This window comes from Petromyzon marinus, unplaced genomic scaffold (genome assembly GCF_048934315.1).
Source record: "Petromyzon marinus isolate PM22_M1 ecotype Great Lakes invasive population unplaced genomic scaffold, UKy_Petmar_22M1.pri1.0 PM_G_Scaffold_11, whole genome shotgun sequence".
NCBI classification, from domain to species: domain Eukaryota; kingdom Metazoa; phylum Chordata; class Hyperoartia; order Petromyzontiformes; family Petromyzontidae; genus Petromyzon; species Petromyzon marinus.
This window is the reverse complement of record NW_027422662.1, coordinates 817217-834299: the sequence shown is the minus strand read 5'-3', so window position 1 is coordinate 834299 and position 17083 is coordinate 817217. Positions and strand designations below refer to the sequence as shown.

The 17083-nt window shown below is 48.3% G+C and overlaps 1 protein-coding gene across 3 annotated transcripts; it reads left to right on the top strand.

Annotated features, from left to right (window-relative positions):
- The first annotated feature begins 420 nt into the window (after positions 1-420).
- On the top strand, positions 421-17070 carry LOC142908903 (uncharacterized). 3 transcript variants are annotated; one of them, XM_076059558.1, is made up of 8 exons: positions 421-554; positions 1395-1530; positions 5500-5675; positions 6585-6853; positions 8240-8396; positions 13237-13611; positions 13748-13910; positions 14140-17070. In XM_076059558.1, the coding sequence occupies exons 1-8, from the start codon at positions 470-472 to the stop codon at positions 14351-14353; spliced, it is 1575 nt and encodes a 524-aa protein (XP_075915673.1). In that variant the 5' UTR covers positions 421-469; the 3' UTR covers positions 14354-17070. The 3 variants fall into 3 exon arrangements, with proteins under 3 accessions (XP_075915673.1, XP_075915672.1, XP_075915671.1); XM_076059557.1 differs by having other exon boundaries at positions 1383-1530; XM_076059556.1 differs by having other exon boundaries at positions 422-554; positions 1344-1530.
- Positions 17071-17083: the final 13 nt, after the last annotated feature.

Genomic DNA, 17083 nt, shown 5'->3' with positions numbered 1-17083 from the left:
GTGCCGCTTGGACCAATCAGTGAGCAGGGTGTTCAATGTTTCCCGCTCTTTCGGGGTTTTTTTTGTTAATCACAAAAACAATATTTAAACCCCGGGGTAAAAGTTATGGAGAGCATTGTTTTAAAAAGTGTGTAGTCGGAAAAGTTTGCACGTAAATTATATTGAAACAGAGGAGCAATAACAATAATATAACTCCACCAATATCTTCTACAATGGATTCCAATGTTATCCCAAAGGTAATCGATTCCAACAGCTATAAACACTACCACCAACTCGACTCCCACTTTATCCCATTGAAAATCGATTCCATGAGCACCATTCACCAACAATCGATTCCCATGTTATCACAACGGGAATCGACTACATACCATCAAAATTCTCCAACAATCGATTCCCATGTTATCCGCAAAGGAATCGATGCGAGTATTTTAATCGAACCGAGAATCGATTTTCCCTCCACGTGAGGTTCATGGAGATGGGGAAGTTCTACGGACCTGGTCGACTCCTCCACCTCCTCCTGCCTCTCCTCCTCCACATCGTCACTTGCAGCCACGGTGAGCCGAGCGGGACAGAGGTCGATACATCTGGTACCAAGCTGTGGTGTACGTGGGGAGCGGTGGTGCAGTGGTTAGCGCACTGTGTGAGTGTGTGGGGAGTGGTGGTGCAGTGGTTAGCGCACTGTGTGTGTGTGTGGGGAGTGGTGGTGCAGTGGTTAGCGCACTGTGTAATTGTGGGGAGCGGTGGTGCAGTGGTTAGCGCACTGTGTGTTTGTGGGCAGTGGTGGTGCAGTGGTTAGCGCACTGTGTGTGTGTGTGTGGGGAGTGGTGGTGCAGTGGTTAGCGCACTGTGTTTGTGGGCAGTGGTGGTGCAGTGGTTAGCGCACTGTGTGTGTGTGTGGGGAGTGGTGGTGCAGTGGTTAGCGCACTGTGTAATTGTGGGGAGCGGTGGTGCAGTAGTTAGCGCACTGTGTGTTTGTGGGCAGTGGTGGTGCAGTGGTTAGCGCACTGTGTGTGTGTGTGGGGAGTGGTGGTGCAGTGGTTAGCGCACTGTGTTTGTGGGCAGTGGTGGTGCAGTGGTTAGCGCACTGTGTGTGTGTGGGGGGAGTGGTGGTGCAGTGGTTAGCGCACTGTGTGTGGGGGGAGTGGTGGTGCAGTGGTTAGCGCACTGTGTGTGTGGGGGGAGTGGTGGTGCAGTGGTTAGCGCAGTGTGTGGGGGGAGTGGTGGTGCAGTGGTTAGCGCACTGTGTGTGTGTGGGGAGTGGTGGTGCAGTGGTTAGCGCACTGTGTGAGTGGGGAGTGGTGGTGCAGTGGTTTGCTCAATGTGTTGTTCACTCATCTCCCCAGCTCCGCCTTCCCCATTGAATGTACGTTTGGAATCTCGAGACCTCCTTGCAGACCTCTGCTGGGACCCCGGTGAAGTTGACCCCAAAGGGGATAGACCCCCAATTGTTGAGCCTTCAACCATCGACTCCACCACCACCACGGCCAACTCAACTTTTCTGGACGTTACCTACACAGTTCAGAGCAAACTGTGAGATGCTCCCTCACTCACCCACCCGCTTGATCACTTACCAACTCACTCACCCACTCACCAACCCACTCACTCAACCACCCACTCACTCAACTACCCACTCACTTATCCACTCACTAACTCACTCACCCACTCACCCATTCACCCACTCACCTATTCACCCACTCACTCACCCACTCAGTCACTCGCCCACCCACTCACCCACCTACTCACCCACCCACAAACCCACTCAACCTCCCATCCATTCACGGCTGAATTCACTCACCCACTCATTCACTCACCCACCCATCCGTCACTCACTCAACTCACTCACCCTTAAACCCACTCACCTAATCACTCACCAACCCACTCACCCATTAATTCACTCACCAACCCACTCACTCACTCAACAACAACCGCGATTTGCCACTAATTGGCTGTGACATCATAATGGCACTTGTGCCAGACTATATGCACGTTGAGGCCACGTCAAGTGTTGAACGCCCGCTGGCAGGAGCATGCTGGAGTAGCCCACCGATGGGACTTTGTCCAGATCTTTCAGGAATTTGTGAGCTCCTCACACAATCCTGCCTGGTTAAACCCAGGATGGATTAAATTTCGATTTAAAGCTTTCGTGACTGCAAGGATTAATCTTCTTTGGTTCTTTCGGTAAAGTCACGTAGAATGAGAATAAAATAATACATTGATAAAATAAAATAACACAATAATCTCACGACGTTTCGGCCACAACACAAGCAGCCTTCATCAGGTGAAGGGACGAGACTGTCTGGAGGACAGCGCTGTGTTATTTTATTTTATCAATTTATTATTTTATTCTCATTCTACGTGACTTTACCGAAAAAAACAGGATAGATTGTAGGCAGGCCCGCCTAAATGTTTCGAACTGGCAAAGATGTTCCATTAGGGGGCTCCACGTTTTTCAAGCGTAGAGAAGGAAGGGAATGATTGTGGCCAAGAAGACTTGAAGCTTCGTGCAGAGCGACAGACCAGGTAGCTTCCACACAACGTTACCGATGAAAAGATATTGCCACGCGACTGATTCGGAGTGAGACCTCTACTGTCAAACCTTAGCCGGTCATGAGCACACTGCTCAGGTATGGGAAACTCTCCACTCTCTCCACAAATGCCCCATCACCAATTGGGAGTTGTGGGGGTGGAGTGTCTGATGGTACAAAATACCCAGGCAGGTGCTTAGTTTTGGTGGGTCTGATGGTAAGGCCCCACCTCTTGGTGGCAAGCTCCAGGTTCAGCAGCAGCACCTCCAACTCCTCCTCTGAGTGAGCAGCACTTACCAGACCATCAGCATATGTAACATGGTTGACCAATATGGAGCCATCCCTTGACTGCACCTGGGCATCAATCATCCTCCCATTGTATCTGTACCAGACGTAAATTCCACCGATACAGCCATCAAAGGCTTCACAAACTACTTGGTCGAAATAGGTGTTAAATAATGTGGGACCCAAGGTGAACAGGTAATGGCTCCAACTCCCAGTCACGTAGTTTTATCCGGGCCCGCTCACCATCATGAAGGTCCTTAATTATTGTAAGCAGAGGGTCAGGGACTCCGAAAGCATGAAGAGCAACCCAGAGCCCAGGCCTACTGATGGTATCATAGGCCTTGACCAGGTTAATAAAGCAGAGATGTAGGTCTTGTTGGAATTCCCTACACCTCTGCTGTAGCAGATGGACGGAAAATATGGCATCTGTGCAGGACCACCCTTTCCTGAAACTTGCATTGTGGCTCCGCAAAGCCTCTCCTCAGCATGCCTGGCAGGGCGATGTTGAATAATCCTTGCCAGGACGTTTCCCGGCACACTGAGGAGTGAGATGCCCCTGTTGATGTTACAATCTGTGCGGTCTCCCTTCTTAAAGAGGGGGGACCACCAGGGCATCCTTCCAATCCTGCGGAACCCGTCCAGTGGTCCAGACTATTGTTATGATGTCATGTGCACAAACGCCACCCTCCCTCAACATTTTGCTCGGGGCCTTTCCTGGTCTCAGACTCTGGATTGCCTTCAGTACTCAACAGATGGCACCTCACCCAGCCACTTACAGGGGGTGACTTCCAACATTTGAGGCACCGCAGCCTCAGCAGGGTCATCCCCACTTTGTCCCACAATGTTTTCCAGGCTGAGGGATTTTCCCTCCCGCAGGACCTCACAGAAATGCTCAGCAAATCTGCAAACCTGTTCCTGGGGGTCGGAAATTGAATCACCGTTCTTTCCGCTAAATATGGAAATAGGTGTGGCGCTGCAAGTTACTTTTTTGACGGAGTTATTTGTGATCGCGGGCCATTGAGGCAGATTCCATCTGCTCAGCAACCCGCGACCACCACCAATCCTTGGAACACCTCACGGCTCTCCGAACCTCCGAGCGAAGGCTGCAGTAAGCCTCCTCATTCTCTGACGTGGGATGCTGTAGACGATTAGAGTGGGCCTGTCACTTTTCTCAGCCAGCCTGAACACCTCTTCTGTCAGTGAGGGTCTCTGGCGAGGTCTGGACCGTATTCCCAAGCAGCCATTAAAGCTGCATGAGTCACAGTCCAAAACCTCGCCCATTTCCCCTCGACATCAGGAGTGGGGGACAATGCCAACCCCAGCTGCAAGCGATGATGAAATTCTCACTTGCAACTTTCATCAGCTAACTGAGACCAGGCCACTGGGTTTGAATGGGGTCCTGGGTATACACCCACCATTGGAGTAGAAGAATGGCCGGCGCATCTTCCAGATGGCAAGTCGATGGTCAGTGAGCAAATCAGCTCCATGGTAGGTCCTTGTGTCAAGGACATGGGCCAGCATCTGCTGTTCCATCACTATGTAGTCCAGCAGATGTTCTTTGCTTGGACCTGGCATGCATCCATGATGTTGCGTGGATGCGCCGATGCCAGAACAGCGTGTTGGTAATTACAAGCCTATGGGCTGCACAAAAATCGTGCAGCCTTCTACCGTTGTTATTGAGCTGATCTGGCCCATGCCTTCCAATCACTCCAGACCAGGTGCCAGCATCATGACCAACTTGGGCATTAAAGTTGACCGACAATGTGAATATCCCGAGGGGCCACTTTAGCTAGCACTTGTGACAGGAGCTCATAGAAGGCATCTGACTCATCGGCCTTGCCTGCGTCCCTCCACGGATGTTCGTCTTCGGTGGGGGCATAAGTAATGACGACCACCGCTCCTCACCTCTGGTTGATGGGAAAGCGAGCCCAAAGTAGCCTGGGGCTTACAGCTTCCCACACCTCACCGCCACACTCCCACGACCCCTTCATTATTTTGTTCATAAGAAGAGCCACTCCCTGTTGTTTGGCAGGCTCCTGCCCCGAGTAGAGGACTGTCCACCCCTCATGGTGGCAGGAGCCAGAGCCGGTCCACCGGACCTCCTGAATACCGCAGAGATCCAGGCGGTACCAGTCCAGCTCCCGACAGAGGAGTGGCAGCCTCTCCTTCGCAGTGAGCGTTCGAACATTCCACGTGGCCATCCACAGTGGTTTTTTGCTGTTTCCAAATGGGGTTTTGTAAGGAGACGTCATCGACGCCTGTCCCGCCGGGGCACTAAACAACGCGCATAATTTGATATTTTGTGTGTTGTTTAGTGGTAATTAATTGAAGGTGGAGCGGTTAACAGCCCCTTGCACACGTTCAGAGCTCCCTTTGACCATTGTGGTGGCTACAAACGCCCACTCACTCACCAACCCACTCACCCACCCACTCACTCAGCCACGCACTCAACAACCCACTCACCAACCCACTCGCCCATTAATTCACTCAGCCACTCACTCGACAACCCACTCACCCACTCACTCACCAACCCACTCAATCAGCCACTAACTCGACAACCCACTCACCCACTCACTCACCAATCCACTCGCCCATTAGTTTACTCACACACACACGTCTCTCTCAGTCACCTGCTCACTCGCTCCTCACCACTCCTCACCATTTCCTTTCCATGTTTCTGTCTGCGCAGTTTTGGACAAGTCCACTGGCAGATCGTCTGCTCTGCCACAACAGAGACGCGGTGCAATGTCTCCTCAGCGCTGGAAGATCCCACCGACCGCTACCACCTCCGCGTCAGATCCACCGCCTCATCATCACCACTGTCCTCACCCTGGGTCGTGGTTGAGGTCGTGCACTTGAAGACAAGTGAGTGGCGTGAGATCGGCCATGTGCCGCTGTCTCTGTCTCTGTGTGTGTCTGTGTGCCGAATGGCGGTTGTTGATGTTGTGTGCTCGCCAACAGCACTTACCCCAACTGTCTGTGCAAGCTATATGAGAGATCTTGTTTTTATGTGTCTGTGTGTGTTTCTGTCTCTCTATGTGTGTCTCTTTGTGTAACTGTTTGTGTCTCTGTGTGTGTGAGTGTCTGTGTTTAGGTCTCTGTGTGTGTGAGTGTCTGTGTTTGTGTCTGTCCATGTGTCTGTGTGTCTCTGTGTGTGTGAGTGTGTTTGTGTCTGTCCATGTGTCTGTGTGCCTCTGTTTGTGTGAGTGTCTGTGTGTCTGTGTCTGTGTTTGTGTCTCTGTGTGTGTGAGTGTCTGTGTTTGTGTCTGTCCATGTGTCTGTGTGTCTCTGTGTGTGTGAGTGTCTGTGTGTGTGTGTGTGTGAGTGTTTGTGTCTGTTTGTGTCTCTGTGTGTGTGAGTGTCTGTGTTTGTGTCTCTGTGTATGTGAGTGTCTGTGTTTATGTCTCTGTGTGTGTGAGTGTCTGTGTTTGTGTCTCTGTGTGTGTGAGTGTCTGTGTTTGTGTCTCTATGTGTGTTACTGTCTGTGTTTGTGTCTCTGTGTGTGTGAGTGTCTGTGTTTGTGTCTGTCCATGTGTCTGTGTGTCTCTGTGTTTCTCTGTCTGTGTCTGTTTGTGCCTCTTTCTGTCTGTGTCTGTCTGTAACTTTCCCACTCACTCTCACTCACTCTGTAGAACAGGGGGAGATCACACAAACTCCAAACATACAACAGCAGGCATCGTCAGGGTCTGGATTCGAACCAACGGCCTCCGGCTCACTAGGCGAGGGAGATAACACCCCCCCCCCACGCGTGACTCCCCCCCCCCGGTGTCTCAGCTGTCCTCAGTGCTCCGATATTCACCCTGAAGCTCACCAAGAAAAGGACGGTGGAGGAGGGTGATGGCGACGGCTGTGACGACGGCGGTGACGACGGCGATTGTGTGGTGGCTGGGAAGGTAGACGCGGTGGTTGACGCAGAGCCGGAGGTCTGGGAGCTGTCAATGTCAGCCTACGTTGAGCGTTTGTTGCTGAGAAGGATGGTGGGGCACCGACTGGATTTCTTTTTTCAAGCGGAGTACTCGGCAAAAGGGGGCGCTCCGAATGCGGTGAGCGGTTGCGGGGGTTGTGACGGGGGTTGGAAGGTTGTGGGGGGGACGTGAGTGGTGATTGAGAAGCCTTGGGTATCGGAGGGAGTAGCCAAACCTTGTGAGTGGGTAAGTTAGTGAAAGAGTTAATGAGTGGATGAGTGAGTGATGCTACTCTACTACTGATGATACCTCTGTAGTGTACCACTTCTGAGACACTAATCGTAGGAGGCAACACGTCTATTCTACACATTTAACAATTGTTCACACACGGGATAACTACAGACTGGTCAGAGCAGCCGGCACGCTGCCTGACGATGAAGACGTAGCACATTGGGTTCCACTCCACCGACAGACAGCCTTTATCCAGCCTCAGGACTTCCCTTTTATGCCCCCCCGGTGTGGCCTGGCTCCGCCCTTGGCCACGCCCCCTTCTGGAAACCCACCAGAAGGCTCTGGGCCATACCTCACGTGTCCCCTCGGGCACCCTTGCCACACATCCCTTACCCTGGCCTATCACGTGCTCCACCAGCCGGCCGGTTTGCCATGTCCTCATATGCCCCCTACTGCCAGCAGTGCGCATCATGCACCCGAGTAACCCACTCCGTGGCATTGCATTCTCTGCTGCCAGAACGGCCGCTGCACCCTGCTCTGCTGGCAGGTATGGCTGTGACGCCCACATCTCCTCTCTCTGTCGGTAACCAGCACCACGTGCCGTAGTGACCCATTCTGTGTCACTTCACTACGACTGTAGTGAGTCCAACTGAGTCGCAGACGTTATTCTTTAGAGGCAACACATTTGTTGTAACACGTGACATACAAAGGGGTAACTGCCCCTTTACCAGATATAGCCTAGGGGTGGTGACCACCCAGCTAACTAATCTATACGTCGGAGTTACAGCTACGAAGGGTCGGACCCTCACTCGGGTCCCCGGCCACATGTTGATGCCTTGTAGGACGTAGAGCTTCCAGCTTGTAGACGTGGAGCTTCCAGCTTGTAGACGTAGAGCTTACAGCTTGTAGACGTAGAGCTTCCAGCTTGTAGACGTGGAGCTTCCAGCTTGTAGACGTGGAGCTTCCAGCTTGTAGACGTGGAGCTTCCAGCTTGTAGACGTGGAGCTTCCAGCTTGTAGACGTGGAGCTTCCAGCTTGTAGACGTGGAGCTTCCAGCTTGTAGACGTGGAGCTTCCAGCTTGTAGACGTGGAGCTTCCAGCTTGTAGACGTGGAGCTTCCAGCTTGTAGACGTGGAGCTTCCAGCTTGTAGACGTGGAGCTTCCAGCTTGTAGACGTGGAGCTTCCAGCTTGTAGACATGGAGCTGCCAGCTTGTAGATGTGGAGCTTACAGCTTGATGACACGACTATTGATGATGATACTACTACTACTGATGATGATGCTGCTACTCCAGGTGAACTTCGTCAGTTGCCACCACGCGGTGTGTCCGCCTGGAGACGCTGATGAGTACTGTGCCCGTGCGAGGGTCATCGCTGACTTCCTGCGGCGGAAGGCAGGGGAGTGGTCTCCGCTGTCCTGTGTGTCCGTCCCTCCACGACACAGCGCCGTGGGTGAGTGGGTGGGTGAGTGGCTGGGTGAGAGAGAGAGATGTTTGTGTGTGTGTGGTGATTGCAAATCCTTTGATATCGGAGTAAGTTGCCAAACCTTGTGAGTTGATGGGTGAGTGAGTGGGTGGGTGGATGTCTATGTATCTGTATGTATCTAAATTAGTCTCTATGTATCTTTATGAGTCTCTATGTGTCTCTGTATCTCTTTGCAGAGTATCTGTGTGTCTCTGTGGGTCTCTGTGTATCTCTATGTAGGGTCGCTATGTATCTCAACCAGCCTCCATGTGTGTCAATGAGTCTCTGTATCTCTGTAAATCTCTGTGTGAGTAGTTTATGGGTCTCTGAGTAGTCAATGAGTTTTCTGTGTGAGTAGTCTATGGGTCTCTATGAGTGTATTCATCGGACGACTAAAGTTATTAAACTGAGTAAAGTTATATTCTTGGTTCTTTCGGTAAAGTCACGTTGAAGGGAAACAATAAAATAATAAAATATATATAAAACAATAACATTATCACAACGTTTCGACTGTAACACAAACAGTCATCATCAGGTGTGAAAACCAACGGCAAAAAACATTTGAAAGAAGTGGCGGTTTGTATTTATTTTTAAACGTTAACACCACGGACAGCGATTTGTCAGTTTGTTTATAAGGACGAGTCCATCTATGTTCGGAAAAGAGGAGGGGGAGACGAAAAATTAATGTATGCTGTCTGAAAGCCACCGTAAACGTGAACAATCAATTAAGACCCGAAATGGTTTATCAAATCCTTCCAATGATTGCTAAGCCAGAATCCATCTTCTCGGTTGAAATTGTCTCTGTGTTTGTATATGTGGATAGCCTCATGAACGAATCTCTCGTGGTAGCCCGATGGCTTGCAAAGAACCTCTGTCTTGGAGAAGTCAATGTCATGTGAGCCTACTGAATTATAACAATGATCTGCCACGGCCGAGGTGTTGGTCTTACCGTGTTTAAGGTCTGCTTTGTGTTCACGAATGCGGTCCGAGACATGTCGTTTGGTTTCTCCAATGTAACTACTACCACAGAGGCAACTTGGTTTGTAGACACCAGGGTACTGTATGTCCAGAATCACATCTTTTACAGACGAAACCAGATCACGGATGTTATGTAATGTGTTGAAACTGACCTGGATCTTGTGTTTATTCAAGATTTGGAGATCTTTTTTGTGATCCCCGCAATGTAGGGTAAAGTAATGGTTTTGAAAGGCTCCTCAAGAGGGTCATTCTTCATGGTTTGAGTGATAGCTTTGCGGATTGTATAGTCGGAGTAACCATTAGCCTTAAGAGCTTGGTGTACGTGCTTGAGTTCACTGCCTATGTGTTCCTGGTCGGATATGCATTGGGCTCTATGGTGCAGAGTCTTGATGAGATAATTCTTCTGTGATGGATGGTGGTGGGAATCCGGTTTCAGATATGCATCCGTATAGGTAGCTTTCCTATAGACAGAGTGGCTCATTGAACCATCAGGTCTCTTTTTTATTAAGACATCCAAAAAAGGTAGCTTGCCATCTTTTTCGACTTCCATGGTAAATCTGATGGCTGGGTATATGGAATTGATGTGGTCGAAGGATTGGTCTAGAGCAGGCCGGCCATGTGGCCAGATGACAAAAGTGTCATCCACGTACCTCTTCCATAAGGTTGGGCCGAGAGTGGCAGTCTGGATGTCGTCAGTCTCAAATTTCTCCTTGAAAATGTTGGCTATAACTGGAGATAGGGGGGAGCCCATTGGGGTTCCCTCAGTTTGTAGAAAGTTCCATTCCAAGTGAAGTATGTATTGGTTAAGCAGTGTCTCACCAGGGGGGGTACCTCAATGTTTAGTCCTTGATGAACCAAGTCTTCAATGATTGCGATGGTGTTAGGTACAGGAACTTTGGTGAATAAGGAAACTACATCAAAACTGACAAGCAGGTCGTCTGGGGACAGGGAAATACCCTTGATTGTCGATACCAGTGAGTAGAATTTTGTACCGCAGAGGTGGTTTTTCCAGTGAAAGGACGCAGGATTTCAGACAGAAAACGAGCCAGTTTGTAGGTGGGGGAGTTGATAGAGATGATGGGACGGAGGGGTGTATCTACTTTATGCATTTTTGGTAAGCCGTATAATCTTGGTGGCCTGGCAGCAGAAGGTTTCAACAAAAACTGTTTAGATTGATCAATTAATGCGGTTGAATCAGAAATAATTTTGTTGGTTTGTGTGACGAGGCTGTTGGTGGGATCTCTTTTTATTTTTGTATAGCTGCCATCGTCGAGTAATTATTTCATTTTGTTGTTATATTCTATTTTATCCATGATGACAGTAGCATTGCCCTTGTCAGCTGAGAGGATTACAATGTCATCCCTCTTTTTTAATTTGTATAATTCAAAACGCTCATCTTTGCTGAGGTTGCTAGCTGGCATCTTAGCGTTTTTGAGGGTTGCAGCGATTTCAGATCTTGCTACGTCTGCAGCGATGTGACCCAGGCCCTTGAGAACAACGTCTACTTGGGCAATGATATCAGTAACTGGTATGTGTTTAGGGGTGACTGCAAAGTTTAGATTTTTAGCTAAAACGGATTTCAGACCATCGGAAATAGAACTGTTACTACGATTAATTACGACTTTGTTAACGTCTAACTTTTTGGTGTGTGGGTCCGGTCTTTTGTTGGAGAGGAGGTTAAATTTGGAAATCAGGTTGTCCTTACATTTGGTTGACATAGTAGCAGCTGAAGAGGCAGTCATATTGTCTACATGTTCCCAATCTGATGTGGACATTGTTGCCGTCAATGATAAGTGTGATTTGTAGAGTGTCTTGTCTAACTGATCTAGTTCGGTGCGTATAAGTCAGATTTTCTCTGAGATAAGAGCTAAGCTAGTTTTGAAAAGAATTCGTTTCGCATTAGAAGAAGTTACATCAGCAGAGGTCAGTGTAAATGCGATTGGTATTACCCCAGAGTCGCGACATCTCTTCAGAAAGGTGAGAGACTCGATCAGCTGAGCCTTCTTATCCCGGAGTTTGTTGAAGGATCTTAAAGTTATGTGGAAACCCTCCCCGTAGAGGTGGTTAAATTTTGATTTAAAGCTTTCGTGACTGCAATAATTCATATTCTTGGTTCTTTCGGTAAAGTCACGTTGAAGGGAAACAATAAAATAATAAAATATATAAAACAATGAAATTATCACGACGTTTCGACTGTAACACAAACAGTCATCATCAGGTGTGAAAACCAACGGCAAGAAACATTCGAAAGAAGTGGCGGTTTGTATTTATTTTTAAACGTTAGCACCACGGACAGAGATTTGTCAGTTTGTTTATAAGGACGAGTCCATCTATGTTCGGAAAAGAGCAGGGGGGAGACGAAAAATTAATGTATGCTGTCTGAAAGCCACCGTAAGCGTGAACAATCAATTAAGACCCAAAATGGTTTATCAAATCCTTCCAATGATTGCTAAGCCAGAATCCATCTTCTCGGTTGAAATTGTCTCTGTGTTTGTATATATGGATAACCTCATGCACGAATCTCTCGTGGTAGCCCGATGGCTTGCAAAGAACCTCTGTCTTGGAGAAGTCAATGTCATGTGAGCCTACTGAATTATAACAGTGATCTGCCACGGCCGAGGTGTTGGTTCTACCGTGTTTAAGGTCTGCTTTGTGTTCACGAATGCGGTCCGAGACATGTCGTTTAGTTTCTCCAATGTAACTTCTACCACAGAGGCAACTTAGTTTGTAGACACCAGGGTACTGTATGTCCGGAATCACATCTTTCACAGACGGAACCAGATCACGGATTTTATGTAATGTGTTGAAACGGACCTGGATCTTGTGTTTATTCAGGATTTGGAGATCTTTTTTGTGATCCCCGCAATGTAGGGTAAAGTAATGGTTTTGAAAGGCTCCTCGAGAGGGTCATTCTTCATGGTTTGAGTGATAGCTTTGCGGATTGTATAGTCGGAGTAACCATTAGCTTTAAGAGCTTGGTGTACGTGCTTGAGTTCACTGCCTATGTGTTCCTGATCAGATATGCATTGGGCTCTATGGTGCAGAGTCTTAATGAGAATTCTTCTGTGATGGATGGTGGTGGGAATCCGGTTTCAGATAAGCATCCGTATGGGTAGCTTTGTGTGAGTAGTCTATTGGTCTCTGTGAGTAGTCTATGGGTCTCCGTGTGAGTATTCTGTGGGTCTCTCTGTGAGTAGTCTATGGGTCTGTGTGTGAGTAGTCTATGGGTCTTTGTGTTTGTAGTCTGTAGGTCTCTCTGTGAGTAGTCTGTGGGTATCTGTCAGTAGTCTATGGGTCTCTGTGTGAGTAGTCTATGGGTCTCCGTGTGAGTAGTCTGTGGGTCTCTTTGTGAGTAGTCTATGGGTCTCTGTGTGAGAAGTCTATGGGTCTCTGTGTGAGTAGCCTATGGGTGTCTGTGTGAGTAGTCTATGAGTCTCTGTGTCAGTAGTGTGTGGGTCTCTGTGTGAGTAGTGTGTGGTTCTCTGTGTGAGTAATTTGTGGGTCTCTATGAGTAGTCTATGGGTCTCTGTGTGGGTAGTCTATAGCTCTCTATGAGTAGTCTATGGGTCTCTAGTAGCCTATGGGTATCTATGAGTAGCCTATGGGTGTCTGTGTGAGTAGTCTATGGGTCTCTGTGTGAATAGTGTGTGGGTCTCTGTGTGAGTCGTGTGTGGTTCTCTGTGTAAGTAATCTGTGGGTCTCTATGAGTAGTCTATGGCTCTCTATGAGTAGTCTATGAGTCTCTGTGTGGGTAGTCTATGGCTCTCTATGAGTAGTCTATGGCTCTCTATGAGTAGTCTATGGCTCTCTATGAGTGGTGTATGGGTCTCTGTGTGGTCTCCCTGCCCAGGCCCTCCCGTGGGTGTCGTGACGGAGGGCCAGGCCTTGGCAGCCATCGGCCAGAAGGTGGCGCTGCTTCACTGCCACCTGCGGGTTGCGGCCGCGGTGACGCTGACGCAGGTGAACTGGCTGAAGGTCACCGTCGGTGATGACGGCCGGAAGAGGGCCAGCTTGGCGGTGCTCAATCCACGACACGGCACGGCATACCCAAACTCTCCCCTCATGGGCCGTGTGCGCTTCCGCGCCGGGGGGCGCGGAAGTGCACGCGGCGACTTCTCGCTGGAGCTGCTGGACGTGCAGCACGGCGACGGGGGCCTCTTCCTCTGCCACGTGGCCACCTTCCCCACCGGCAACTTCGAGGGAAGCGTCAACCTCTCCGTCGTCGGTGAGAATCGGCGCTCTCCGTTGTCTTTCTTCGCCGGCACTGTGGCCACAACTTTGCCACAACTTTTTTCGTCGGACGAATAAAGTTGTGGCAAAGTTGTTGCGGTCGTTGTTGTTGTGGTCATTGTGCCACACAGAGAAGCCGACGGTGGCATCGGCGTCAGCGGCGTTTACGGCCGGCCTGGTCTGCCGGGCCCCCCGGGCCGGTCAGGCCGGCAGGTCCTGCTGGGCCACTGTCGTCGCCGTGGGCCTCGCCCTCGCGGCCGCACTGCTCTACCGCCGCCGGCTCCAAGCGGCCGCGTGAGTCGCCCACCTCGTCACCTTCCCCGCCACCTCACCCCCTCGCTGAGCCTCTCACCTTTAACCACCGCGGAAGTGCACCACCCCCTCCCGCTGCCCGCTTCCCCGCTCGTCCCGATGTCGCTGGAATGTCACTCGAACGTCAGCGGCGCCCCTCGCGGGCTTCCTCGTGCGACGAATTACCGCTGTGCATCCCGCCCACCCCCCCCCCCCCCCGGCGCGTGTGCAGGGAAGAGCCCCGCGCCTCCCGCAAGCCACCACCAGGCGGCAAGGAGGACGACCGTGGCCACGTGAGTGGGGGGAGGGGGGCGCGCGGGATCGGAGCACGTGGGATCGGAGCCAGCGGGATCGGAGCAAGCGGGATCGGAGCAAGCGGAATCAGAGCAAGCAGGATCGGAGCACTCGCCGCTCGTGTGTGTTGTCTTGATTTAAAGCTTTCGTGACTGCAGTAATTCATATTCTTGGCTCTTTCGGTAAAGTCATGTTGAAGGGAAACAATTAAATAAAATATATATAAAACAATAAAAATTCTCACGACGTTTCGACCATAACACAAACGGTCGTCATCAGGTGTGAAAAAAAAACCAACGGCAAGAAACATTTGAAAGAAGTGTCGGTTTGCATTAATTTCATAATAAAGGTTTTTGGGTTAGATCGCGTTATATATAAATGTGTCGTAACCCTCCACCACCCGACACGGCCAATCAGCATGGAAATGGAGGTGAATAACACACTCCCATTCCTAGATATTTTGCTTGGACATGGCCTAAACGGTAAAATAACACACAGCATTTACAGAAAGCAAACGCACACTGATGCCTATCTGAATACAGAGTCACATCATCATCCAGCTCAGAAATCCTCTCTTATCAAGACGCTCATACATCGGGCTAAAACAGTGTCAGATGGTGAGAGTCTAGTGAGAGAGATTAAACACGTTAAAGATGCACTACGACAGAATGGCTACAGTAATGCTCAAATGAACAGAGCACTGAATGCCAAATCACGATCGCAAAGCAATACTGCTGAAAGCGACCAGATTGTTAAAACAATAAAAAATCTATATATCTCAGGAGTAACTGACAAATTAGCCCGTGTTTTGCAAAAGCAAAACATTACAGTAAGATTTGGTACAGTACACAAAATTCAAAAACTAGTATCTTGCACTAAAGACGCATTACCTAAATTATCAACAGAAGGTGTATATCGGATTAATTGTTTATGTGGCGGCTGCTACATTGGACAGACGGGACGTAATATCAGCGTAAGACTAAAAGAACATCAGAGAAATATTAAATTATCTCAAACACAACTGTCGGCAGTGGCAGAACATGCTTGTCAACAAGGACACTCAATTGATTTTGACAATGTTGCAGTGTTGTGTAAAACTAAGTATTACTGGCAAAGACTAATTAGAGAATCCATTGAAATTGAGAGGAATAAGAATAACTTTAATCGCTCTGACAGCTACAGGCTTAGTGCGGGCTGGAAGCGTATTATTAAATAATACACATTACATTTTGATTTAAAGCTTTCGTGACTGCAGTGATTCATGTTCTTGGCTCTTTCGGTGGAGTCGCGTTGGGGGGGAAGCAATAAAATAAAAGAATATCTATGTTTATTGTTTCCCTTCGGCGTGGCTTTGCCGAGGAAGCTAGGAATATGAATGCACATTACAATTCCTTATAGGGGAAACACATACTAATTAACGGATTACTAACATAGCATATAATCACTAACACATTACAACTAATTACTAATCTACAACTCATTACTAATCATAACCAATGACTGATTACTAATCGATTATATAATTACAATACCCCCCCCCCCCGCCTCTAATCACTTCACCTGATATGAGTTAAGTGATGACGTCACCCTGCTGCTCTATATAAAACCGGGAGCAAGCGAGGGCTTTACCATTCTGGCGAATTGCCCGATGATGCTGGATGTATTTACCAGCGAAACGTCGTACTCAAACTGTAAATGTGGATTCACACTTCAACACACCGGTGGGCTAAAATAGTGAATTATTTGTCTTTTGTCAACGTGACACTTTTTTTGCTGATTGGCCGTGTCGGGTGGTGGAGGGTTACGACACATTTATAAATAACGCGATCTAACCCAAAAACCTTTATTATGAATAATATTGGTCGCGAAAGCCTACGTGTTAAATTGCATTAATTAATTTATTTTTAAATGGTGTATTTATAAAAAACGTCAACGCCACGCACAGCGATTTGGCAGTTTATTTAGAAGGACTAGTCCATCTATGTTCTGAAAAGAGGAGGGGGGAGACGAAAAATTAATGTATGCTGTCTGGAAGCCACCGTAAGCGTGAACAATCAATTAAGACCTGAAATGGTTTATCAAATCCTTCCAATGATTGCTAAGCCAGAATCCATCTTCTCGGTTGAAATTGTCTCTGTGCTTGTATATGTGGATAGCCTCATGAACGAATCTCTCATGGTAGCCAGATGGCTTACAAAGAACCTCTGTCTTGGAAAAGTCAATGTCATGTGAGCCTACTGAATTATAACAATGATCTGCCACGGCCGAGGTGTTGGTCCTACCATGTTTAAGGTCTGCTTTGTGTTCACGAATGCGGTCTGAGACATGGTGTTTGGTTTCTCCAATGTAACTAAGTTGCCTCTGTGGTAGTAGTTAGGTCTTAATTGATTGTTCACGCTTACGGTGGCTTCCAGACAGCATACATTAATTTTTCGTCTCCCCCCTCCTCTTTTCAGAACATAGATGGACTTGTCCTTCTAAATAAACTGCCAAATCGCTGCACGTGGCGCTGACGTGTTTTATAAATAAATAAACCGTTTAAAAATAAATTAATTAATGCGAACCGGCACTTCTTTCAAATGTTTCTTGCCGTTGGTTTTTCACACCTGATGATGACAGTTTGTGTTATGGTCGAAACGTCGTGAGAATTTTTATTATATATATTTTATTATTTTATTGTTTCCCTTCAATGTGACTTTACCGAAAGAGCTAAGAATATATATAACATTTAATCTTTAGCCATCCTTGTTAATAAAATAATCACTGACGCGTTTATGTTTTATAAAATGTATTTGATGTTCGTGAACTTGTAACTCTTGAATTTTTGTAAATATTTTAACATCAATTAAAACATGAATAGTGAGTTCAACTGAGTGGCAGAT

What these genes read in the sequence shown, in the direction of transcription:
- LOC142908903 (XM_076059556.1), top strand. Translation starts at nt 470, where the DNA reads ATGGAGATGGGGAAGTTCTACGGACCTGGTCGACTCCTCCACCTCCTC. An exon ending in CATCGTCACTTGCAGCCACG is followed by an intron (nt 555 to 1,343) that starts GTGAGCCGAGCG and finishes TCATCTCCCCAG; the next exon opens with CTCCGCCTTCCCCATTGAAT. An exon ending in TCCACGACACAGCGCCGTGG is followed by an intron (nt 8,397 to 13,236) that starts GTGAGTGGGTGG and finishes CTCCCTGCCCAG; the next exon opens with GCCCTCCCGTGGGTGTCGTG.